Genomic DNA, 26797 nt, shown 5'->3' with positions numbered 1-26797 from the left:
ACTAAATGGTTAGAGCATCAGATCTCAGACTGAAGGGTTATGAGTTCGATTCCGGTCAAGGGCATGTACCTCGGTGGCAGGCTCAATCTCCCCTGGTCAGGGTGAGTGCGGGAGACAACCAATTGATGTGTTTTTCTCACATCCATGTTCCTCTCTGTCTGTCTCTCCCCCTCCTTTTCACTCTGAAAAATCAATGGAAAAAATATCCTCAGGTGAGGATTAACAACAACAACAAAAAACCCACACAGACAAAAATATATACTTATATGGTTCAGTACTATCTGCAGTTTCAGGCACCCACTAGAGATCTTGGAATGTATCCACCATGGATAATGAAGGGACTACTGTTAAATTATTTTTTAAAAAGCAAAACAGGATAAGCAAAAATAGGTGTGAAAAGGGTGGTATGGAGGATGATTGGGTTGAGTTGTAATTTTAAGACAGGTTGTGAACAAAAGCCTCATTGAGCAAAATTTAAGTAAGGAATTCAAGGAGGGAGTTGATATGAGAGAAGAGCATTTCAGGTAGAAAAACAGCAGAGGCCCCAAGACAGAAGCATATCTGAATTGCAAGATGGCCAGTATGGCTGGAGTGAAGTAATTCTATTAGATGTTTAAATGAATTACCATTAATTGTAAAATGTTAATTCTAGAAAAGGGGTACTTTGAAATTATAAACTACAGCAATAGACTAAATAATAAAATCAGCAACAGACTAAATATAAAATATCAATTATGAATGTACTAGATGCTTGATGCATGAAATTCATGCAAGAGTAGGCTTTCCTTCGCCCAGCTACTGGCACCAACTTCCATCTGGCACCCAGGACCTGGGCTTCCCTCGCAGCCCTGCCTTCGTCTGGAACAGTGATTCTTAACCTTCCTAATGCCATGACCCTTTAATACAGTTCCTCATGTTGTGGTGACCCCCAACCATAAAATTATTTCCGTTGCTACTTCATAACTATAATTTTGCTACTGTTATGAATCGTAATGTAAATATCTGATATGCAGGATGTATTTTCATTGTTACAAATTGAACATAATTAAAGCATAATGATTAATCACAAAAACAATATGTAATTATATATGTGTTTTCCGATGGTCTTAGGCGACCCCTGTGAAAGGGTCGTTCGACCCCCAAAGGGGTGGTGACCCACAGGTTGAGAACCATTGGTCTGGAAGGACGGAAGGACATCCGGTCTAATTAGCATATTATGCTTTTATTATTTTAGATTGTATTATCTTTCTTCAAAAATCATTTACCATTTTTGGTAACTTTAGTCTGCTTAGAGTATAAGTAACGGGTAAGTATTTGCCTTTTCTGTAAGTGGAAAACATAAGACAATCAGTTGTATTATTGCTCAAGGTAACAGAAATGGAAGACATACAACTGGACCCCGATTTCCTGACTTCTTAAATATAGTATCTTGTTCCACTGTGCTGAAACAAAATTAGCTAATGTTGGTTAAAGAATTTAGTTTTTACTTTAGTAGGCCTTGTAGACCTGATTTCTATGATTATGCTGTTATTTGAAACTGTCATTTTGTGTTTCTGACCCTGTCAGAATAGATTCTGAAAGAGATAAACTGACATTGCAAAGACGTGTCATGAAAGTCAGTGACATTTAAAGCATAGAATTTTTAGCCCAAGTGGATTTAAATTAATTTTATATGCTTGCAGGTGATTTTTATTATCTATTTTTAGAACAAAGTTTTGCTTTAATATATTTACTTTCATATGTTGCTTACTTTGGCAAAATCTTCTCTTTTCCTTCCTAATCCTTCCTGAATTCTGTTTTGCTTTCCCTATTTTTTCTAGCATATGTACCTGTAATCATGACTGCCTTATAGTTAGACTATATTTCCCAGCTTCCCTTGTGGTTAGGAATAGTCATGTGACTGAGATCTAGCCAATGGAATGGAAGCCATAGTGATGTTAGCCACTTTGTAGCTTGACCCATACAATCCTCCCTTTGCCTATGACTTTTCCATGTCCCTTCCCATCCAAAATCTGGATACAGAATACTCCAAGGCCCAAGAAGATGCAAAGTACATCATAATCAGAAACAATCATTTTGTCCTTACTGCGAGTAATATATTTCTTTTGTGTCAGCCACTGGGATTTGTGGTCTGCCTGTTATACCATCTTCAGTAACCATCGCCCTTCATCATTTATTTGGCTTAATATTTTACATGTTGCTGCTGGTCATTATTATTTATTGTACTCAACTAAGCCCAGCCTCCATTATTAGCAAACTTTATTCCTTCACTAGCAAAAGTTGTACATGTTTATATCTTCTGATGATAGAACTATTGGAATATTGCTTATCACACAATTTTAGACAAAATATAATGATCAGTGGTGCTCCCAACAAGTTTTAACTCTTTTTTTTCTTTTGTTAATCCTCACCTGAAGATTATTTTTCCCCATTGCTTTTTTAGAGAGAGTGGAAGGGAGGGAAGGAGAGGGGAGAGAGACAGAGAGAAACATCTGTGAGAAACACACATCAACTGGTTGCCTCTCACAGGACCCCCTGACTGGGGACAGGGAGTAAACCCATAACCCAAGTATGTTCCTTGACTGGGAATCGAACCCATGACCATTTGGTGTGCAGGCCAACACTCTAACCATTGAGCACACTGACTAGAGCAAAGCTTGTAACTCTTAATAACAGGTCTTTCAGAAATTTCTCAGAATCAATGAACATAGTTTTCCTCAGGGACGAAGTTAGTCCCCTATAACAAGTTAGCTGCCACAAGAAATATTTTAGTATTTTTAGTAACTTTTTGGTACATTTAATAATTATGAAGAATTGCCTCTCTTACCTCTAATTCTCCAGTGGGTGACTAACTGGTAACTAAAATTTGGAGAAAGATTAAAGGCTGATGACAGAGAAGATGCTTTCCCCCATGTGATAAATTCCATGGCCAGTGAAGTTGCTAAACTATGCCCCTTTCCTAATTATAGCTATTTTTAAAAAATCTATTTGGAATGGGTTAATAGTTTTTAATACCCAATTTCATAAAATGGTTGTCTTCATTTTTATTTAATTATAATTACTAGCATAACATACAGATTGTGGTTGTTTCCAGAAAAACTATCTTAAGAAATTAATAACTTAACCAGTAAACTGCTACAAAACAACACAAATTAAACTGCTACAAAACAACACAAACAAGTAGGGGAAAGACTTACTCAGAGCTCCATTGCTAGCTCAAGGCCAACTCTCAAGTCGCACCCACACTTCAGGGTGCTTTTCTCTCTCTTGTGTATTTTGTAATTGTAAATGCAGACATCAACAAAAGTATGAATACCATTCCTTGTACCATTCAACCCAAATGTCCTTTCTTCTTTTTGTGTCCTAATCATCCTTTTAATCCAGAAAATTTCCACAGCCCAATAACAATTTATTGACCATATTGTCTTGAAATGAGTACCTATGAACCAGAGGTCACAGTTTGATTCTAGGTCAGGACACATGCCCAGGTTTCGGGCTCGATTCCCAGTAGGGGACGTTTAGGAGACCGCTGATTGATGATTCTCTTTTATCATTGATGTTTCTGTCTCTCTCTCCCTCTACCATCCTCTCTCTAAAATTAATTAAAAAATTTTTTTTAAAAAAAGATAAATTTAAGTGTCTATGAAATGAGCTTAATAAAAATTAACCTGCTTATTTCACATAGTTATAAAAATCTATTAGAATAATAACATGTGAACATGATTCAAAATACAAAACAATGTCATGGAATTACTTTTAGAGCTGGACCTTGGAAACTTCAGAGGATTCTATGTTTAGGCATCCGAACTGAAACTATGGTAGAGAAGAGAACGGATTGCACTGACATAAGAGTTTATGTGAGAATGGATGATGATGAAGCTGGAATAATTATTGTGGGCAGAAATATAGGACTTTATGTAACATGCTAAGGTATGTGGATTTGATTGTTTAGGCTAGTGCAAGGCAACAGTATTGAAGATTTTTGAATAAGCAAATTATATCAACAGATTTATTCTTTGGAGAGGTAAAATTTAGTAGATTAATTTTCCTCAATAATACCTTCTGGTATTTTAAGTGAGTTCTCTATCCCAAGAAAAAATATTTTCAAAGGAATTACAATACTCATACTTTCTGTTTCCAATATAATAGATTTATGTTTTTCCATATAGTTCCTCGATTTGAACACCATTACTATACTATGTCATTACTATAAGCATACTTTAAATATATGTTATAAATATTTGCTACAATCTACTAGTCACTTATACTGCCATGTTTTTTAAATGAACTGAGGTAAGCAACCAGAGCTCATACAAAATCCATATCCTAAAATGTCACAAATTAATTATGTCACATGATGTGCAGTACAATTTTAAATTTCTATTTTATGACTTTCCATTAATAGAAACATGCATTCACTCATCAGAGTCCATTTTTATTCACAGCTATGAACTTAAAATCAGCTGAAAAACGCAAATAAATGTCCATGTAAATGATACTAAATCTGTTCTAATATTACTTCTTATAATAGTAAAGAACAGCAGTTAATTTTTAAAATAAATCAAAGTGTACAGATAAGGTAAAAAATTAAAATCTTGTCTTCCCATCCTCACTGCTGGTTGTTCAGATATAGCTGTTCCCCATAGAATTTGTAGCACGTCTTTTACAGGATATTTCCCCCCTTTGTTTAACCCTTAAGAAACAAAAGGAAACAAAAGAGCGAGAATGAAGTTAATTGGGCTGCTGTATAAATGCCTATTTCTAAATTTGGAAGGGTCAACTATCTTTTACCTAAACCAGAGATGCTGCTGTTGTTACCAGAGGGAAACATGCCTCATCTCCCCTTGTAGCTAGTGGGAGTGAGTTTCTTAGGGCACCACTGGCCTTCCCTTTGCTCCTTTCCTGTTATTAATAATTCGTTAATTATAACGGTATCATTTTCACTTTCAAATTTTTTTCTTGTTATTTTATTTTTAGATGCATAGAAATATACAACCATTTAATCAAATAGTTTTTTGAATCACATTTTATTTGATGCCACATTTTAGAATGTATTTGGATAAACTTTGGTTTTACAAACTGTGATTTTTGAGTTTCATTTTTTAACGTTTTCCTTCCAACATCTTGTTAGCATGAAGTGGAAATGGGATTTGCATTTGAAACACTAATATTCACTATTCAGTCAAGAAGCTTCCTTCTTTTAATTTCCATAAATGTCAGTAAATGCCTCTTTTCACCTCTGGGTGAATAGTCAATAGAAAAATCAATTCTGTGACAAATGAACAGCAACATGATTTTACATATGAATTATTTAACAAAGGCTATTTTTGTCCTAGAAGGGAAAGACTTCAGGTAAAAATCAGCAAGTTATTAATTTTCATTTATTAATATTATTCATAGAAATGCATATCCACGGGAAGTGAAGAAAATTTATATCTCCTTTTTAATTAGTTCATCTCATAAAACTCTATTAATGACAATAGAATGCCATTAGTAAATAGATATATAAGTAATAAACTTCATTAAGCCTTTAAATTATATTGTGTGTTCCTCTAGGTTGTAAGAGATTTAGTGGTTTTTAACCTCTGGAAGTAAGTGAACTCACTAAAAATGTCCCACCTTAGATATAAAATTTGCATGAACTCAATTTTTACCAAACTCTTCACCAAACTCTTCATATCTAATTGGTATATTCTGGACATTAGAAGACACAAATAGTTCACAAATCCAGTTGGAAAAATGGAAACCACATTCACTTCTTGAACTGCTAAATATTAAATCAACAAAATTTTCTCAACAACAAAATAAACGCATTGTTTTAATCCTCATACTGAGTTGTTGAGGTAGTAATCATTGGTGTAGTAAGCAGCACTGTTTCTAAGGATTACTGTTTCAATGAAAGAATATTCTTGTTAAAAACCTGCTGAAAGTCAGAGATTTTATTTGAGGATGAGTATCCTAGCCCATAGCGGATCATTTCTGTATCTGTTCACATGTGCTGGGAGCTTGTAATGGGGTGTTAAGAGGCATACCTATTTATTGAAGGTCGATGGTTTTGCTCCCTTTTGTAATCCATCCTTAAGAATAGAAAGGAAGCCGAAACCGGTTTGGCTCAGTGGATAGAGTGTCGGCCTGCGGACTGAAAGGTCCCAGGTTCGATTCCGGTCAAGGGCATGTGCCTGGGTTGCGGGCATATCCCCAGTGGGAGATGTGCAGGAGGCAGCTGATCTATGTTTCTCTCTCGTCGATGTTTCTGACTCTCTATCTCTCTCCCTTCCTCTCTGTAAAAAATCAGTAAAATATGTTTTAGAAAAAAAAAAAAAGAATAGAAAGGAAAATGTACAGTTATAGGTACAACAAAAGCCCCATTTCAGGTGGTGTAAACTAATGGGGTGTAAGTTAAAAATACTGACTCCCCCTTACATGCAGCCCACATGGGAGGGGCATGAATAATACTCTCTGGCCTCTGTGGAGTGGGTCCCTTTGTCAGTTTCTTTGAGGCGTCAGGTTGTCCCAGCTCCCTGTAAACTGCGACTCGGTGCTTCCTCATACTGAGTCATGAACCCTGCAGCTTTCAGATCTCTTTCAAATGTCAAATTAAAAATCAGAGTAATGTATAATATATTATTAAATTCTCTATCAAAAGATTTTCTTTTCAAAAACTTTTAAGTTGACAGCCTGTGCCATTTTCTAGAAGCCTGGGTTTTGTGCCTGTTATAGAATAATACCATTTTTTACCCATGCTATCCAAAAATAATAATTTTGGGGCATAAGATGCCTTAGTCCTTTCAGGCTGCTATAACAAAGCACCTCAGACTGGCGGCTTGTATCCTATAGAAACGTATTCCTCACAGTTCTGGAGGCTGGCAGTCGGAGATCAGAGAGCCAGCATGGCCAGGGAAGAGCTATCTTACAGGTATCAGAGTTTCACTCTGTCCCCACGTGGCTGAAGGGACAAGGGAGCTCTGTGCAATCCCTTTTATAAGGGCACTAATCTTACTCATGAGTGCTCCACCCTCATGACCTAATCACCTCCAAGAAGCCCCACTTCCAAATATCATCACATTAGACTTTAGGATTCCAACATGTGAATTTGGGGGGCTCAAACATTCACACCATAGCATACGATAAGCTTATTTGAATACTTAAGGCATTGCATTCTTTGACCACCATGAAGTCCATGGTAGCTGTTCCATTCCCTTCAGTGATCCCACTCACTAGTCATTCAAACTCATCTAGGCATGTCTGGATCCCCCCCACACACACACACCCTATGGGATTTCAGAGCTGCAGAGTCTTTTTAATAAGTTCCTAGGGATTTATATTGTTTGAAAGGGCACGATATAAACTTTATCTCAAATGTGAGATTTGTCCAGGGTCAGTCTGGTGTTACTTCAAGGCACTTTCTTCCTTCCCCTCCCTTGGTCTCGATGGAGGTGAGGTGCTCCATTGCTCCTAAGTTTAAAAAAAAATGAAACCACAAGTCTAATATAGAGGCATACCTCAGAGATATTGTGGGTTTGTTTTTAGACCATCACAATAAAGCAAATACAGTCATCATTAAAATATGGCAATAAAGCAAGTCACACAAATTTTTTGGCTTCCCAATGCCTATAAGTTATGTTTATAGTATACTGTAGGATATTAAGAGTGTGATTACATTATGTCTAAAAAACAATGTGCATACCTTAATTTAAAAAGACTTTATTGCTGAAAAGTACTAACCATAATTTGAGGCTATAGACAAATTGTCATCTTGATGCAGAGTTGCTACAAACGTTCACTTTATAAAAGACACAATATCAGTGGCGGGCAATAAAAAGAGGTATGCCAGTATTGTGGTAACATCTGTTCCTTCTCTCAAACATGCATTCAGGCATTCACACGTTAATTCCTTTTAAATCCTCCATGTAAGTGAACTGGATGCATTGTGCTGTATAGAGATTGATTTACTTATTTTGGACTCTAGGACACCCATAGTCTTATCAAACAGTAACTAATTCTACTCACAGGGAATTGTGCTCACATTGATCAGCATTTTTCTCACTTTGATAATATATATGATCCTTTTTAATTGGAAAAAAAATGTCCTTAATTCTTAACATTTCTTAAATTACTTTATTGTAATGTTAAGATGTTACATAAAATCTCTTTATTCTTTTAGCTCTCATTACAGCTGTAAAAACCAAAGCACATTTAAAAATTCAGTAGAACAGAAACCTACAAAAGCAAAAATATTAAAATTTCTACATTTTATATTAGGTATGATTCTGTTTAGCTGACATGAAATTACTGTTGAAATATGAAGATGGTACTGACACAGATTCCATGAACTTCAGGACCCTTTTGCCATCTTGTGCAGTTGGTTTTACCCAAGTCTCTGTCCCTTTTTTTTCTATTTGAATTGCTGTGCAACAGACACTGTCAGATCATTTAGCTTTGTCTTGGAGAAGGATGCCTACTTGCATATTAAATATATCACTCTTCTTAACCTGCAAGAATACAAATAATATTACTTGTGTCAATCTGCTTGTAAATAAAATACCAAGTCAGAAAATAAAATCTCACAGACTCTCAGCTTAAAAAGTAGGGATTCAAATGATTTAAAGTACAATTACATAACTTTTTAAAAATATTATAAAAATCAAAATGCAAAAATCTTAGATTGTCCCAAGAACTTAAGGACCCCTGAAAATATATATCAAACCCAAATTTCAAAAACATTTAACAGTTACTTAAATTATTCACTAAAATCTGTGTATACCCTTTTTACTTTTCTCCTAAAATTCAAAAACCTCAAGACCAGTGGTTGTCAACCTGTGGGTCACGACCCCTTTGGGGGTCGAACGACCCTTTCACAGGGGTCACCTAAGACCATCGGAAAACACATATATAATTACATATTGTTTTTGTGATTAATCACTATGCTTTAATTATGTTCAATTTGTAACAATGAAAATACATCCTGCATATCAGATATTTACATTAAGATTCATAACAGTAGCAAAATTACAGTTATGAAGTAGCAATGAAAATAATTTTATGGTTGGGGGTCACCACAACATGAGGACCTGAATTAAAGGGTCACGGCATTAGGAAGGTTGAGAACCACTGCTCTAGACCTTTCATTATTTTTTTCCTGAATAACTTTCTTTAGTTAAAATCAAATATAAATCACAGTTATGTTATAAACCCAGTGTATTGCTCAGTGTTTTGAGAGCTTCATGTTAATAACATGTCAACATAAATATGTTATATACATTTATTTATTTATTAAATATGTTTTATTGATTTCAGAGAGTGAAAGGGAGAGGGAGAGAGAGAGAAACATCAATCAATGATGAGAGAGAATCATTGATCAGCTGCCTCCTGGTTGCCCCCTACTAGGGATCGAGCCCACGACCCAGGCATGTATCCTGACTGGGAATCGAACTGTGATCCTCTCGTTCATGGGGTCAACACTCAACCACTGAACCACACCAGCTGGAGAAGACTATGTTATATTTATATAGGAACCTAAATTGCAAGAGGTGGATACATTTAACAGTGTCTGACTGAGTCATTAGGATAACTATAATTCAGAATGTTTAGAGATTTTCTCAAGTCAAACAGCTAACAATGACAAAGTCATAATAGCCCACATTTTATAGAGCTCTCACTTTTAAGTAGGTCATGTCACACTTACTCTTCCTTTTGTCCTTTTGAGGTGGATTGTTATTATTGTGATCCCAGTTTACAGATGTGGAAGCTGATAGACTTCTGCAAGGTTACACAACTATTAGGTGGCAAATTTAGGATTCCAGTCCAGGTCCTCTGACTCAGAAGTCCAGGTTGTCAACTATACTGTCTGTTCAACCAACCTCAACATCTTCATAGGTTGTAATTTTCTGTTAAAAAATGAAGTCCAATGTCTATATCAAGTCTTGTAGAAATACCTCTCCCTGCCTGTTTCCCCCCATTTCCATATAATTGACCATCTCATTTTTCAAAATTTAGTTCAAAAGTTACCACCTCTCTGCCCTGGTTGGTGTGGCTCTGTTGGTGGGTACATCATCCCATCCACCAAAGGGGGTGGGTTAGATTTCCGGTTAGGGCATCTCTCTCTCTCTCTCTCTCTCTCTCTCTCTCTCTCTCTCTCTCTCTCTCTCTGAAATTTAAAAAAAAAAAAGTTATCACCTCTCTGAAGTCTCTATAGACCTTCGTCCATAGAGTTTGCTTGCCCAGAGAAGTTCTTCCTTCTCTCTAAAATGATATAAAGAAAAAATAAGAAAGGTTAAAAAAACAAAACAAAAAAACCTCCCTCTTTTTTACTCACTCCATCTCCATTCCATGGGCAGCACATTAAGACACTTGTGTGAGTTGCTTTTATAAAAACTTCCTTTAAAAGCAGGGCATCTCATACCCAAAGGTTCAGATGTGTGTAACACTTTAGTTCTTAGTTATAACACTTGCCTTCTGCTTCTGAAAGGTGGTTTGTGTACAGACACTATTATATAAAACATGCCAGAAAATAAATAAGTGGGGTGGAAATCTATCTTTTAAAACAGTGGAAAACAAGATTTAAGTTAAAATATACCAATACGGTATCCTTATCCTACAAACAAATCCACATAAATGAGACCTGGGGGAAGCCAGCTGACTCTGAGCCCACATTGCAAGCAGCATCCCTAACCCCAGAGTTATTTCTTCTCTTTCAGAAAATGTTTCCCTTTCAATATCAATACCAAAATTATTGTTAAGAAATCATTATCACCTTTTTAATGATAATATTTTTGTGAAATATCAAATAATAGTAAGGGAGGCTGTGAGGGTGCTTGTTATTAGCAATGGGTTGTGAAATTTAAAGAATAGAGAAACATGATTTAGATGTTTTACAGTGCTGAATAATATTATAAATACTTTTTGTTGCTTATAACTTGACCACCATTTAAGTAATATTCATAGCTGTATTTGATATTCTAAAATATGAAAGCACTTAACTGTGACAATTGTCATTCTTATACCTCACAATCTAATAAATTTAGTGAATCTAACCAAGGCAGATTAAACACCATTGGTCAAAGGACACTGTCCTCATCTTCTGATCTTCTGCATATTGTCTCATACATCATGATTTCAAAATGCCTTCTGAACTTCAGTATTGATAGTAATGATCTATCAGATATTCTTACACGGAATTTTAACTTTCATTTAAAAAAATAACCTGTGAAGATTCTGTTTTGTTTTTGTAATTGAAGATCAATAATGTTAATATTTTAGCATCTCCTTTATGCCATTCTGGCAACTATCTTTATATACCTATTAAATTTTACTCAATACCTATTAATCTCCATAATAGAAAATAAAGTTCCATGGGCTCTCTCAATAAAAGGGTTTATACTGAGCACTAGTTGACTATTGCAAATATCAGTCAAATTTGTGCTTATCAGGGAAGCCTAGAGAGCTCTGTTATTGACTCAAAGATGGCATTCTTCTTTGCTCACTACATTATTCAAGACATCAATACCTTCGTTAAGAAAGTGCTTTCTCATGGTGTGTGTGTATGAGTTTCACCTTTTATAATATACTTGGGAATTCAGATTTTTAAAATAAATACTGGGAAGCTTTGAAAGGGTAGAGAGCAATATATATATATATATATATTTTTTTTTTTTTTTTTTTTTTTTTTAGTGAAGCAATGACTTAGGGGACTTAGAACATTGTATGTCAGAATCCCTCCCACCAAGCCTAGTTCAGATCAGCGGTCACTCTCAGCAGATTGGGGTAGCCTCTATGGAGTGACTCAGTCTGCAAATCTGTTCCTATCATGAAGGTCTTCGCAGAGGGTCACACCTCATATATGTTTTTGGTCACTATGAAAACCTACTGGCAAGAGTCTAGGATTGAGAAGAAATATAAAATGGGTATATTTTAGGCTTGCTTGGTATCAGGACAGTTGTATGTTCACATTAGTATGAAGATAAAGCCAGCACATGCCATCAGGCCACAGAAGAGCAATGCCAATGACTAGGTGGAGATCTGGATTCTGTTTGTCTGGTTTTTCTGCTTTACTGTTTTGTTAGGAGTTGATTCCATTTTTTAGTCTTTTTTGTACCTTCCTTGCTTTCTTTTAGATTAATTGAATATTTATTTCATTTATTTATTTTATGTTCTTACTATTCTTGTTGTAGTTTCACCAGAGAATAAAACATGCACCTTACTTATTGCATTTTAACAGATTTTATTACTCATACCATTTTCCTAATACTGCTAGAACTTTAGAGCCTCTATTCCATGGAACCCCTCCTGGCTTTAGTAGTTATTGGTGGCATCCATTCTTGTTTTACATATAATTTTAAGTCCATAAGACATTGCAAACATGTAATTTATATCCACCTATGCATTTAATCCCACTGTTCTTCCTTCTCTCTAAAATTTCAATTTTTTCCACGTGGTATCATTTTCTCTCACTTTCAAAACAACACACACATGCATAAGACTGTTGATGCCAAGTTACCTCATCTTTGTCCAAAAATATTTTCATTTTTTGAAATCAGAATTCTAGGTTAAATTACTTTCTTTCAGAACTTTAACCTCTGATTTGTTGTTGTCTGTCTTCCAGTGTTACTGTTTAGCAGTCAGCTTCCGCTCTCACTGTCATTCCTTTGAAAATAATGTGTCTTTTCATCTGGATTTTTAAAGTTTACTCTTTCTTTTGTCTTTGATCTTTGCCATTTTTAATATGATATGCTTTGCATTTTCTTATTGTTGGTGGTGCTGTGTGTGTTCATCTTTTGTGTGGTTTACTGAGCTGATTAAAAATGTGAATTGATTCTATTAATGAGCTTTGGAAACATCTCTTTGACAATTGCTTGGCCACATTCTTTGTATCTCATCTACTTCAGATACTCCTTTATGCTTATGTTCATTCTGCTATTTCTTATATTTGCCTTTTTTCCCCTCAGTTCTCTTAAATATTTAATCATAGGTATTTTAGTTTTTATCTGCTAATTCTAAACCTGGAACATCAGTGAATCTGTTTTATCTTTTGAATTTTGGTAAATTTCCTTATCTCTTCACATGTATAGTAATTTCTGATTGCATGGTAAGCATTGTGTGTAAATAATAGATTCCATAGATGATGTTTTCTACACAAAAGTTTATCACCATCCTTTGTTAGGAAGAAAAGGCAAGGGTGATCACATCAATCCAATCACAAATTCAGTGGTGTTGGAGAACCAGTCTACCTCTTATTCTCCTCTGATCCTCAGCTTGCACCTTCCTGTGCTTAAACTGAGAACTTAACAGGACCCTTAGCACTGAAACATTACAGTAGCTCTAGCTCTATAGTTGAGAGCTCAAGTCTCCAGCCATGTGCCCCACTCAGTCTTAAAGCCCAAAAGTCTTTAAGATGAGACTAGTCAGGTGCTTGAGGCTATCATCTCCCTGTTAAATTTCTGCTTCTGAAAGCATTTCTGTCGTTATAAGACATTTCACTCTACTTCTTACAAGTTTTTGGCCCAAGCCACCACTTATTCGTACATTTGAAGAACTTAACAAATGACCCTTTGAGAAAATGCATATGCATTTGAGGATTCTCAAGTTTTAATTGGTCTCTCTAGTTCCATGCACCTGCAAAATATTGTTTATAATCTCTTTCTTCTATAATGGACTCTCTAGACCTCAGAAGAATATAATTGGCAAATGTCCCTGAAAGTAACAAAAAAGAAATTAGTAATTGTTTACTCAGAAAGATTTGCTCCATCCAGAACTGTGGTTTCTCTAGTTCACAGTTTTGCTAGAGCTTTGTGATGTTTTAAAAACATAATTTTTGTAATTCATTCCTTTTTTTATCATTTTACCATGGGGTGATAACCTTCCATGGCCTACAATATTCTATGCAGAAGAAGTTCCTTGTTTTTTTTCTTCTAAATATTGTAGATCAACATGAAGTTCTATTACTCTAAAAAGATGTTTTTCAAGGAAATTTGGGGGAAATAATCAACTTAGATGGTAGAGGTACCCTTCCATCAATTAAATATTCTCTCATAAAATTAACCCAGTAATAACATTTTTCAGAGATGGCTGTTATATAAGGAAAGTGTGCCAAGGAATGAATATATATATATTAATAAAAGCAAAACATGCAAATTGACCGCACCTCTGCTATGCCCCAAGCCACGCTCACCAGCCAATCAGAGTGACTATATGCAAATTAACCCAACCAAGGTGGCAGCCGGCAGCCATGGAGCTGGAGCAAGCAGGAGGCTTGGTTGCCCCAGCGATGGAGGAAGCCAAGCTTCCTGCCTGCCCTGCCCAGCTGTGGCCTCAGCTCAAGGCAACAAAGTTTCAATTATAGAAGATAAATAAATCCCAGATACCTGCTTCCAGCCAGCCTCCACTGGCAGCTTGGGTGGCTGGGGGCTGTGGCCAGCCTGCAAACAGCCATCAGCCCCTCACCCAGGATGGCTACACCCTCATGGGGTGAGGATCCCCACTAGGGGGCTTGGCCAGCCTGCAAACAGCCATCAGCCCCTCACGCAGACTGGCCAGGCACCCCAGAAGGACCTACCACCCTGAATGGGGTGTGGCCAGCCTGAAAACGCCCCTCAGCCCCTCACCCAGGCTGGCCAGGCACCCCAGCAGGACCCCCACCCTGATACGGGACACCCTTCAGGACAAACCAGCCGGCCCCTACCTGTGCACCAGGTCTCTATCCTATATAATAAAAGGGTAATATGCAAATTGACCCTAACAGCAGAATGACTGGGAATGACTGGTCACTATGACACACACTGACCACCAGGGGGCAGATGCTCAATGCAGGAGCTGCCCCCTGGTGGTCAGTGCACTCCCACAGGGGGAGCTCTGCTCAGCCACAGGCCAGGCTACAGCTGCCAGTACAGCGGTGGTGGTGGGAGCCTCTGCCACCTCCTCAGCAGCACTAAGGATGTCTGACTGCCAGCTTAGGCCCAATCCCCTGGGGAGCGGGCCTAAGCCAGCAGGTGGTCATCCCCCAAGGGGTCCCAGACTCTGCGAGAGGGCATTGGCCAGGCTGAGGGACCCCCCTCCAGTGCACAAATTTTTGTGTGCCAGGCCTCTAGTGTATATATATATACCAAGCTGAAGCTAAATGTAATCAACACAGAATACACTGATGGAAAAATAGAGGCACTAGAGTACATTAATGGAGGAAACATACAGATTTTACTCAAGTGCCATTTAGAAAAAGACAAGAGAAGGAAGGTGATATAGAGACCCTGGTCTTTAGCGTGCTGGGTAACAGTTGTTAGGTAAGGGACAATCACTGTAGAGTAATCATTAAGAAGGTAGATTCAGGAGCCAGCCTGCCTGGTCCCATCATTTTCCGAGTGACTTTGGAAAAATTACCTAACCTCTCTGTGCCTCAGTCTTCTCATCACAAAATGCTTTGTAGAGTCCTTAGGAGGACTGCATGAGTTAACGCTTATAAGGTGCTTAGAAAAGTACCTGGCACATAGTTAGCACTTTAAGGTGTTATTAAATAGATGGGTTTTTTTGCACACCCTCCGGCCCCCTTCCTTGGCTCACTTCCCTAACAGCAGAGGCAATCTGGCTTTCATGAGTCTTCCCAGCAGGAGAATGTCTCCTTTCCCGGTCATTCTGGTGCAGTACTGGACGCTAGAGAGAAGTACCCTTTAAAGTGGGGCATGCTGTTTCAGCAGCTTACTTTCTATTGATGCCTGGAGGTTGCTTCAGGACCTGGACAATCACAGTCCTGTCTTCCACACTTAGGAGTTTTTTTTGTTTTGTTTTGTTTTTTCTGCTTGTTTTTAAAGTCAATTTGGGGGAACTCCTTTTGCTAAAGCCCAGCTCCTGAAATCTAGTTATGCACACTCGATATGGGTTTGACCTCCTGGCTTCTGTGTTTTAACAGCGTGTCTCAATGTTCTGCCCATCAGCTTGATTCTGGGCTTTAAAATCTTTCTCCTGGGCAAACAATAGGCTCGGGCAGCCAGGTGGAGGAGCTGGTTTTAGAATTGTCCTGGAACAAGGACTGTCTGTGCTTCTTTCAAGTGCCTGTTGTCACAGGAGAGGAAACCGTCTGTGTCCTGCTTTGTTCTACCCTCTTTTGTCTTGATGAAGAGGATGGAGGTGGCACTGGCACAAAGTAGCCAGTTGGAGGTGGGATGCGCCATCTCCTTTCCTCTAAATGCTCCCAATGTTCCCATTCTCATGGATTGTTTATGACTCGAGTCTCATTCTGTTAAACCAGCGTACTCACTTTAGAACTGACAGGAAAAACAAAACAAAACAAAACAAAAACCTGTTTCTGCAATATCTAGCTGTTATGGATTACTGGCTGCTGGCAGAAGAGGGAGCCCGTGGCAATCCATGCAGCATGGTTGTCCTGAAGTGCCCCAGCTCAGGGGTAAGCTTTGCCTCCAGGGCATCTCTCTTCAGATGCCCGAAGAAAACGAGGGGAAGTAGCTGCCACAACTGCACATTTTGATATGGGTTTGACCTCCTGGCTTCTATGACCTCCTAACGTCTTCTGCAAAGGCCCCTAAAATTCCCACCTCTGCGGCCTCAAGGTCTGAGAGAGCACACAGCTGGTAGTTTAGATCATAGCTTGAAGTCACTGACACAAAATAGCGCCTGCATGACACACCAGTGGGGTTGCAGATGTTCTCAAGCATGACTACCTGCCTCCACTGAGCTTGTTTGATGTTTTAGTGGCTGTCCCTCACCACACCTAACTGTTGGAACCAGTTTCTACATTAGTGTGATCCTCTCTTAACATTGACCATGAATGGGCCCTCTTGAGTAAGAGGTGTCACATTACCTTAAAAGATATTGACTAGTAACTGTGCATAGACTGAGTGGATTCTAGAATGAGGCGAACCTAGAGAAATCCAAGAACATCACACAGAATTATAATTGTAATAAGTTAAATGAAGAGAAAGTACAAGGTGTTATAAGAATCCTGTATAATAAAAGGCTAATATGCAAATCAACCAAAAGACAGAACAACTGGTCGCTATGATGCTCACTGACCACCAGAGGGCAGATGCTCAATACAGGAGTTGCCCCCTTGTGGTCAGTGCTCTCCTACAGGGGGAGCACTGCTCAGCCAGAAGCAGGGCTCACAGCTGGCGAACGCAGCAGCGGTGGCAGGAGCCTCCCCCGCCTCCACAACAGTGCTAAGGACCCCTCAGGGTATGTCCACCTGACAGCGGGGAGTGGTCTAAGCAGGCAGGCAGACATCCCCCAAGGGGTTCGTGACTGTGAGAGGGTGCAGACAGGGCTGAGGAACCACTGCCCGGCCCCCCAATGCATGAATGTCGTGCACCGGGCCTCTAGCGTAAGTAATAATAGAGTGCAAACAGACAGTTAAGTCTTTCTTGTATCGCTTGTCAACCAGTGCACCTATCAGTGTTCCACTGATTTTTCCCCCCATTCTTCTGAATTCAGCGGCTCACAGCCGACCCAGTTGGATGCTATTTGCTGAGTGCTGGGGGTTTTATAGGGAATGAATGATGCCTCTTTTGACCCTGGTCCAGCCCTGTGACAACCAGGTGTTGCTATTATATATCTCGCTCATTCTCAATACATATTTGGTGTTCCTCTTCCCCCTTTTTCCTCCCACAGGTTATCCATCAGCTGAGGCTCTCAGAGAATGAAAGTGTGGCCCTGCAGGAGCTCCTGGACTGGAGGCGAAAGCTCTGTGAGGAAGGAGAAGACTGGCAGCAGATTCTGCAGCACTCTGAGCCCAGAGTGCCTCCTCCACCTCCATGCAAGAAGCCCACGCTCCTGAAGAAGCCTGCAGGGGCCCCCTGCAGCAAGCTGCCTTCCCAGTTCTGGGACACTACCATGTGATGTGATCCAGCTCACAGCATAAAACTGCCCAGTGATTCCAGGCAGCATCCACAGAAGGCTGCCTCTGATACTGCTGGGTGCTCTCTCCACGCATTTACACAGAAAAGCACAGAACACGGAAGTTAAATACCTGAGATTCCGTGTGTGTGTGTGTGTGACTGTGTGTGTGTGTGTGTGTGTGTGTGTGTGTGTGTTTTCTTACCCATTCCATGGGGATACACTCCAATTTCCAGGCTCCATGGTGATAGGGCCATGCTACTTCCATGTAGCAAGTGAAAGGCCATAAAAAGATACGGATGAGGTGAGAGAGGAAAGAGGGGTGGAGGAGAGGAGGGATTCATGCACACTATACACTTGTTCTTATATAGTCTGACTACATGTTTCTCGTACTCCAATTGTTTTAATACAATATACCCTACCAGACATGTGTTTTTATTTCTTTGTAGGCATTTGTGTTTTATCGGAATTACAAACCTGAAAATGATATACATGTTTCTTACTGTGTTTTATAACTTTATGTAATTGGTGGTGCTCCCTTTCTTCAAAATACAGATTTTTAAAAATTATTTCTAGATTTTTTTCTTTTGCATACCATTTTTTTTACCTAAAGTATCTAAGAATCTGGGGACTCTGCTGTTGTTTTAGCTTTGCCCTGCATATCTATATGGACCAAGTCCCATGTTTTATATTTCACTCATTGATTAGGAGGCAGTTCCTTCCTGTGGCCTGTATTTCTGGATATGCGGATTGTGAGTTCTTCAGTTAAATCTCATCTCCTGACTTCAGTATAGGTTACAGGACATTTTGTGTCAGTCTGCGGGTATGGCTTCAACTTCATAGCTGTTGGGAGGAAAGGGCCATGCCCATTGAAAGGTCTGCACCGTGCAAATAAGCACGTGGAGATTTACTGGTTCCAGCAGCAATGCTGCATCACAAGTCAATTGTCCTCTCCAAGCTCCTCTGCATGGCTCACCTGCTGTATATCCTCACCCTCCTGTACTGCAACTGCCTGTTTGTTGATGTGCTTCTGCAGGCTGTCGGGAAGTTCCAAGCGGTGGCATCAGACCATTGTGTCTGGCTACTCGGACTCTCTATTCATACCAGCCTTTGAAAAGTTACTGTGCCAATAAAAGGGTACGACTCTGTTCTTCTGTGGTTTTATTTATTTGCTGCTGTTGTTATCTTCTTGTTATCTTCCACAAAGAATGCTTCCGATTCCTGATCAGAGCCATAGGGGCAATTAAGTCATCTCATTTTTCCAGCGCCCTTCTGATGTTCTTCTCACAACATTTTTGCAAGCTTCAGGCTCTAGGAGTTTGTTTTCAAATGAAGCTTTATGAGTATTTAGATAGAATTCTTATGCAGGCATATGTCTGTTTTAGAAATAACATGTTCATTGTTTAGGAGTAATAATAGACAAACAGGTCAGGAGATGACAGTTTGTTGATACAAATCCCACTCCAAGCTCAGGGGAGGCCACAGGGAGAAGCACTGGGATTGGTCAGGAGGCAGAGGGAGTGAGGGAACTCTCACTCTTGAAGCTTTTTTTGTGGTTTTGTGGGGAGGAATGTGTGAGGCAGAGTATGCAGGCATGGAGTGGAGGAATTTGAATCATTTCAGCAGGCCCTGGGGTGCAGAGACTGAACCTGGCTCTTTGGTACCCGGTCCTAGGCAGGGGTGTGGCCTGAAGTGGGACAGGCCAATAAGAGATGTGGTTGAGGTGTGGGCTCTGGGTTGGTTGGAGTTGTTTACTCTCTCCAGAATTTGGCTAGCCCTGGAAGGGACAATATCTCCATGAAGACCTAGGCCCAGATATCAAAGCATCAGAATACAGTAATATAAAAAGCATAGTTAATACATGGCTAACTGGCAAATAACTGCACCATCCAACAATAACAGGGAGGCATTCTCCAAAGCTCCAGCCAACTACCAAGCCCCACACCCTGCCTCTTCCTCCTCTACTTCCCTGGCATATGACTTCCTAACCTCAGCCACTAAGCAAAAGAAGAAGCCAACTTTCCTTAATTAATACACAGCTTCCTTGGCCATGCACTGCACATGGTAGGCACGTAATAACCTTGGTTGAATTCAAGTTTGAATTGGATGCCCTTCCCCAACACTCACAGTATATTAGACCAGAATGAACAGTGAACTTCTCAGGCATTACACCTTGTGAAAACTTGTTTCAAATGTGTACTGAGCACTTGACGTGACTCTTCTATATTATTTCTAATACTGACATATGACTCCATGGTCATTATTATCACCTGTGAATCATCATCCTGAAATTGAAGCTCAGAGCTTGAAGTAGGCTGTCAGAATGTAAACCCTCATCATTCTGGTGCCAAAGTCCATGACATTTTAATGAGTTTGCTACTGATTATATTGAAATACATGTTTAAAACTTCAAATTTAAATGACTTTAGGGGGCTACAACATTGTGTAAAACTGATGGCAGAGTAATGTAGGGAAAGCTTACATGAAGTAAGGAGTCCCAAGCACTGAGGATCCAAAGGACACTTGCTATTCCTATTGACATGATCACAGTTTGGAGCTTGTATCATCATGAGCTGAACCTGACAATCGCCTACTAGAGGTCCCATGAGCATCATGAAATAGTAAATATTTACTCTGTCCAGTAATCACTTGCCTCCTCTAACACTTGTTGACCTCCTGGAGCTAAAGGGCAAACCCTTTGAACATTTTCTAAAGCATGATCTCCTAAGTCAGTAAGGTCTTCTGTGTGTAGGTGTTTGTTTTCTCCTCAGTGGAGGAAGACTTCAGTGCGTGTTAATAACTACTTTTTGTCTAAGTTGTTTAATGCTCATACGTGAAGTTCACTTGCAAATCTAAGATTTTAATTGGTTGTTGCTTTTATTAGGTAGATTTATGTAAGCATAATTCTACTAAAGTAGATACCACTACTTTAGTAGAACTGTCTGATTGTACCTGTTCTACGTACATGACAGAAAAATCAGCAAAGACTCAAAAGCATCAATAGCCATGACAGTATGAGATAAAATCCAAGTCTGTGTGTGTATTAAAGGCACACTCAGAATCATTATTTAATGATTAAAACATTGTCAAGAAAATAAACAAAGGTACTATTATGGATAATAAAGCACTGAATGTTATTCCACATAAGCCAGATTTTGACAATTATGTATATTTGCTATATATTTAATGTATTTGAATTACTATTAGACCATATGGTATGAATTATGATATATTATTAGGCCTAAGACCTTATGTTTAGCAATATAATTAGCATGAATTATTACCCTATGTTCAAACACTGCCCAATTGCTTTTTTTAAAAAAATGCTTTATGAGGGGTCTCTAAAAACTATCAAAATGTTTGTAGTGGATTAAAATGATTTAAAATGTATTTTCTAGGGTGGAAAAATATATCATTACTTTTCTTAATAGTGGTATCTACTTTAGTAGAATTATGCTTACATAAATCTACCCAATAAAAGCAACAACCAATTAAAATCTTAGATTTGCAAGTGAACTTCACATATGAGCATTAAACAACTTAGACAAAAAGTGTATTTTGAATTCCACAGTTTAAAAGGATGGATACATTTCTGTCAAAATTCTAGTGCTGCCAATTTCCAGCCAGACATCAAACTCAACTCATATCACAATAAAGGTCATGAGGTTATTATATAATAACATTTGAAAATGGGATACATTTCATCTACTGGTTATTACTCTACATGGCTAATTTATTTTCTAACTTTTATATATGTATCTTTAGTTAGAAATTAATAGGATTTGTTTTAATTTTCATCAGAAAATTTTCCACAAAAAGCTTCTTAAATTAACTGGGGAGGCAGGGGGAACAGGGGGGGACCCAACTGAGTTCCAAGTAAAAGTTTCATGTAATTTTATTACATTTTTCAAATTGTTTTTAGCTGAATATAAAAATCCATGTAATGAAGAGTCAAGCAATTATATTTCTATTTATTGTGCAATGGTAAATTCTCTAGAATGCTCATATTTTCCCCAAACAGCACTATTTTCAAAAAAGTAAGACTATGTTCTCCACCTCCATACTACTTCCTTTACATCTTATTCATAAACAATGACTTTATCAAAGAAGTTCTACTACAATCTTCTACTCATGTGAGTTACAAAGATACCCATATAGCAAAGGGTTGTAGCATGCTGAGTTACAGAGGGGAAAGAATTACCTTTGTAGTTTTTTACTTTACCTAAGTACTGCAAACCCCTGGGATGTTCCATTATGATGGTTTCAGTAAGTTTCTCTAAAATCCAGGTGCTTTGTAAAACTTTAAAGATGACTTTTTCAAAGGGTCAGTCTTATTAGATGCCCATAATATATCTTTATCACTTGTTCTAATTTCTCAGATCACTTTTCAGGTTAAAAAAACGTCTATACCTAAAATATCATTTGTGTTTCCTTTGACATCAGCACAATATAATACAAGCTTTATTTAGTTTAACATGTTACAATGGCAGAAGAAAATCTTGATGTCTTCTCATGAGAAAATATTAAAGGTGAAAAAATCTATGCATTCATTTCAATTGTTGTTTTATAAGAGGAATGCATCGAATGTGTCTCTTTTATCCTTTGAATGAGTTATCCACAGACATCCTGGTATATCTGCTAGCTTGCCTTTTCCTATAGCCCCAGGGAACATGTGCTGCTTCAAAGGAAGGCTGTGAGCTTACCCAGATGACATTTTCCTGATGTCACCACTTAGTTTCTAAAGTCTAAAGAAAATGAAAGAGAATGAAACTATTGATAAATTCCTAGGGGGAGATCAAAGCTCTAAAGAAAAGTGGAATAAAACCAAATTCAATCTGAGGTTTTCTGAGGTTTTGATCTCTTAATATTTCAGCAAACAAAGGGGCTGGAGGTCCATGATCTAAAACAATCGGTTGAAAAGTGTATAAATTCTGTCACATTCTGAAGAGAGGTTTTCTTACTGGGCCTATTTTGGGGGATCTATTAACCATAATTCAATGAAACTGGTCCTTGTGTTACAACAGAAAGAGTAGGTCCACCTAACAGAGTCCCTATTATTGTTCGTCGACATTGTTACATAAAATATTTTTTTAAAATTATAACAGTAACTTTTTGGAAGCTTTTCTATTTCGATAGGTTGTGCATACATGTGCATTGTAGGGGAAATAGTTCTTCATTAAAATTTGCAATTAGAAGACTGTTGTCATTCCCTTGGGATTAAAAGCTGTTATAAAAGGATAACATTCCATATTTTTAAAAAAGCAAGGAAAGTTCCCTAACAGAAGAGAAATTCACGTAGTAGTGGTCTCCACCAGGAAAGGTTGTCTAGGCTAGGGAAGTAGATAATTTGACATGACGTCATCTCATTATGATTACTAGCCCCAGATGAAAAGGCAAAAGTGAAATACTTGGTTCCCAGAGCATTCAGAAGTCCAAGTTTGCCCACACTGACTCAAGCACAACAACAACAACAACAACAACAACAACGACAACAAAACCTGATAAAAGTTACAAGTTGCTATATTTCCCAGTTTTACTCTGACAAATAATTTGTCTTAAGTAAGTGTCCACCTCTAAAGTCTAAAGAAAATGTTTATTACTCAAATAGGCTGCTTTACAAACTACAGAATCTATGGCTTAACACAATGGATCTGTATTTGCATTTGCTCCCTTAAGTTATAGTCCTACACATGTTGACCCAAACAGTTAGCCAGAGACCAAAGGTTCTTCCATCTCATGTCTCTAACCTCCTCTTAGTCTTCAAAGGGCTTCTCATTTAGCCAGTAGAAAGGGATTAGAGCAGAGTGGAACACAGGGGAGTCATAACCTGCCTGCAAGTGGCTTATGTGGCTTCTGCTCACATCCTATTGGTCAGAACGCAGATGTGAAATTGACTCAACTGGAAGGCAAGTTGGGAAAATGGCCCTACTCTATGACCAGGAGAGAAGGGGAATTATTTGGCAAACAACTAACTAGTATCTGTCACACTATGTGAGGTGGAGAACTCATAGTATAAATATCTAAAATCTACTTTATATTTTTTTCTGCAATAGAAGTTGCCTAGGCTACTCACCTTCCACCAACCATAGATGTAGACCCTCCCTGTGTCCATAAACCACCTGCCTACCTTTCCCCTAATGTCCCATGATAAGTCTTCCCTGGCTGGACCCAGAAGTTCATGGAAGGAGGATGGATGGGGAAGAGAGGAGAGATGGGAGAGTTCTCACTTGCCTGGTGGCTCCCCTTCTGGGCCTGGAAATGGAGCAAATCTGCCTTTCTCTCTTGGGAGATGTAGAATTATTTGGGGATCTCCTGCAGGTCTTCTCTCTCACCAAGGCCTGGGCAGATGGATGCATCTCTACTCCCACTGCTGCTGGTAATCTCTCTGGAGCCCACGGACATCAGCAGGAGGAATGCCTCGCTTCCCCCTACTTCTCCCTAATCTCTGTAGGAGACCCCATAAGACAGTGCTCTTGGCCCCTTAAAGTATGGTCTAGTGACCAGCACCAATGACATCACCTGGGAGCCCCATTCCCAGACCTGCTGAATCAGAGTCTGCATTTTTCCAAGACTAGCAGCTAATGTGAAAATTTGAGCAGCACTGCTCTGGACATGCCCATGCTGGCTCTTTCCATGTGGCCCACGTTGGGTGTTGGGAGCACCTCCATCTAGCACTGGCTCCAGCAGGGCGGGCTGAGCTCAGTGCAGGAACACTCTTTGGCTCCACCCCCAAAGGCAGCAAACTCCAGTTTTGAAGGTTTCTCCAGGGGTGTCACACTCTGAGCCTGAGTCCCATTAGGTCTATGTAAGATACTGGCTCTCTGAGTCTCTCCACTGCATAAAATCATTTCCCCATGCTCTTGGGGGTCCTCATGAAGCCCCTCCCACTAAACCCAAAACGGAAAGCTAGCACACATCCCACAACCCTCCCTAAAGATGGGATTTCATGTGTGGCCACAGAAATCTTTCATCAATCTTTCCTCATTCTCTCTCTGGCCCCTTTTCCTATCTTTAATCTCTCTGAGGGGCCCAAGAGACAGGAAACAAGTTTTCCTTCCTTCCCTTTGAAAAGTCTGTGTATGTTATAAAGAGGGTCTAACATTCACTGTACTGTCCCAGTCACTGTCATCCTGGGGTTTTAGTGGAAACTGAGGCAGAAAGAGTTGCAATATAAAATCCTGTAACAAATATATGCAAAATTATAACATATATCCTTCAACGTTCCATAAGTCTCCAGTAACTAAGACAAGCCTTACCCTAATTACATCACCTCTAAGAGTCTGCTCTTAATTGCAGTGTACATCTTCCCCACCCACCGCAAAGGGTTTCTGCATTTTTATCATTCTGAAACTAAAGAAACCATGACTCACATGTTTCAAACCATCTTCTATACTCACTTGGCAATGATGTCACCAATAGGTTTCCCCTGGGTAAAAACTGAGTGCTGAGAGTTGTAATCTGCATTAGACCAGGAAACCCTTAACTCTCACTTTCTCTGCTCTCACAGGAGGCACCCAATTCTTTTCTTTCTTTCTTTCTTTTTTTTTCTTAATTCCTCATCCAAGGACATGTTTCCATTGACTTTATATAGAGAGAGAAAGGGTGAGGGAGGAAGAGAAACATTGGTAGGCTGCTTCCTGCAAGCATCCCGACCGGGGATCGGACCTGCAACCTGGGTATGTGCCCTGACTGGGAATCGAACCTGCAACCTTTGGTATATGGGATGACATTCCGACCACTGGCCAGGGAAAATCACCCAATTCCAAATGTCTTTTTAGGGAAAAATATCCACCCAATCTTTTCGTTTCTCTCTACTAGTGTATACACTTTAAGTCTGGCTTCAATGAGGGTCAATAATGAAAAAACACATTCAAAGTTGCTTGTTTTTTTCAGGAGAATTTCTATACTGTTTTCTGTCTCCCTGTGCTTGTACTTTTAGTCTGAGTGTTGGGGTTGTGACACTCTTATAGTTTATAATTTTTACAGATATAACTTATATGCCACTAGTTTCTGGTTATTAGCAAAATCTCAGTATTTCAATTTAAATTGCTTTATGCTAGTTTCAAGTCATACTGATATTTTCATTTGTAACTATTCCTGCTTCAAAGATTCTGTCTAAAATTTGTTTGTGAGTTTTTAAGTTATAACTAACACTGAATTGATTTGAAGTTCCATCTCTTAATCAAGATTAAGTATTCCCATGGTTCCTGTCAGGCCATTAAAACCAGGTTAAGTAAAGCAAAAACAAATTTGCTCTTGATTAATTTAATTGACATGTGGTCTATGCTTTCAGTATCATATCTAAATAAGAAAACAGTGGAATCTTTTACCCTGAGAAGGATACCACCAGGAAATAAATCACTGTGACAAGTATTTCAACATTTAAAACCACCCTTCCAAATATCAGACCAATGTTTACTTCTGGAATACTTTCTTATTTCCATCATTATTATTATTTTTAATTTTACCCTTACCTATGTCCTCTTTCATCCTATCTTCTTAACAGTCTTACAAGAGCACTGGTGCAAAAATGTTTGCTCCCTCAAAACCCTGAATTGCATAACTCATTTGATGAGAAGTGCTGGGCACTGACAGTCATGTGTGCTGAGTAGTGTCCCCCTCCCTCTTCTGTGTGGCTGTCCATGCACCTGCTTGCGGTTGGTAGAGCTAACAAAGGGCTGAGATTCCTGTTTCCCACTTCAGCCAGGTGAGGAGGGCGAAGAGAGAGCAGTGGAAAAGAGGTCTAATGGTACTCTCATCTTGATGAGTCATGAGCATGAGAATAAGACTGAGTTAATTGATGCCTTCTTCTTGCACTTTTCAACTAGGAAATACGACATAATTTGGTGCCAAATTCACAGAGAAGCCCAGTGAAATTTTCTCTGTGAAGATGCCTTTGTTTTATGTGTGAAACAAAGCAAGTTCACTCATTCAAAATAAACACATACAGGGTGGGGCAAAA

General features: G+C 38.9%; 1 protein-coding gene across 1 annotated transcript in view; it reads left to right on the top strand.

Moving 5' to 3' along the window:
• The window catches only part of MYO16 (myosin XVI), a 418102-nt gene extending 399118 nt beyond the window's left edge, over positions 1-18984 (top strand). Inside the window, exon 34 of the mRNA XM_081084505.1 lies at positions 17611-18984. Coding sequence (XP_080940631.1) covers positions 17611-17838 — 228 coding nt within the window. The 3' untranslated portion in view covers positions 17839-18984. The remainder of the gene's footprint in view (positions 1-17610) is intronic.
• Positions 18985-26797: the final 7813 nt, after the last annotated feature.

This window comes from Myotis nattereri (assembly GCF_964212035.1).
Source record: "Myotis nattereri genome assembly, chromosome: 2".
Taxonomy (NCBI): domain Eukaryota; kingdom Metazoa; phylum Chordata; class Mammalia; order Chiroptera; family Vespertilionidae; genus Myotis; species Myotis nattereri.
Note: the sequence above shows the minus strand (reverse complement) of the source record. Positions and strands in the feature narration are given on the sequence as shown.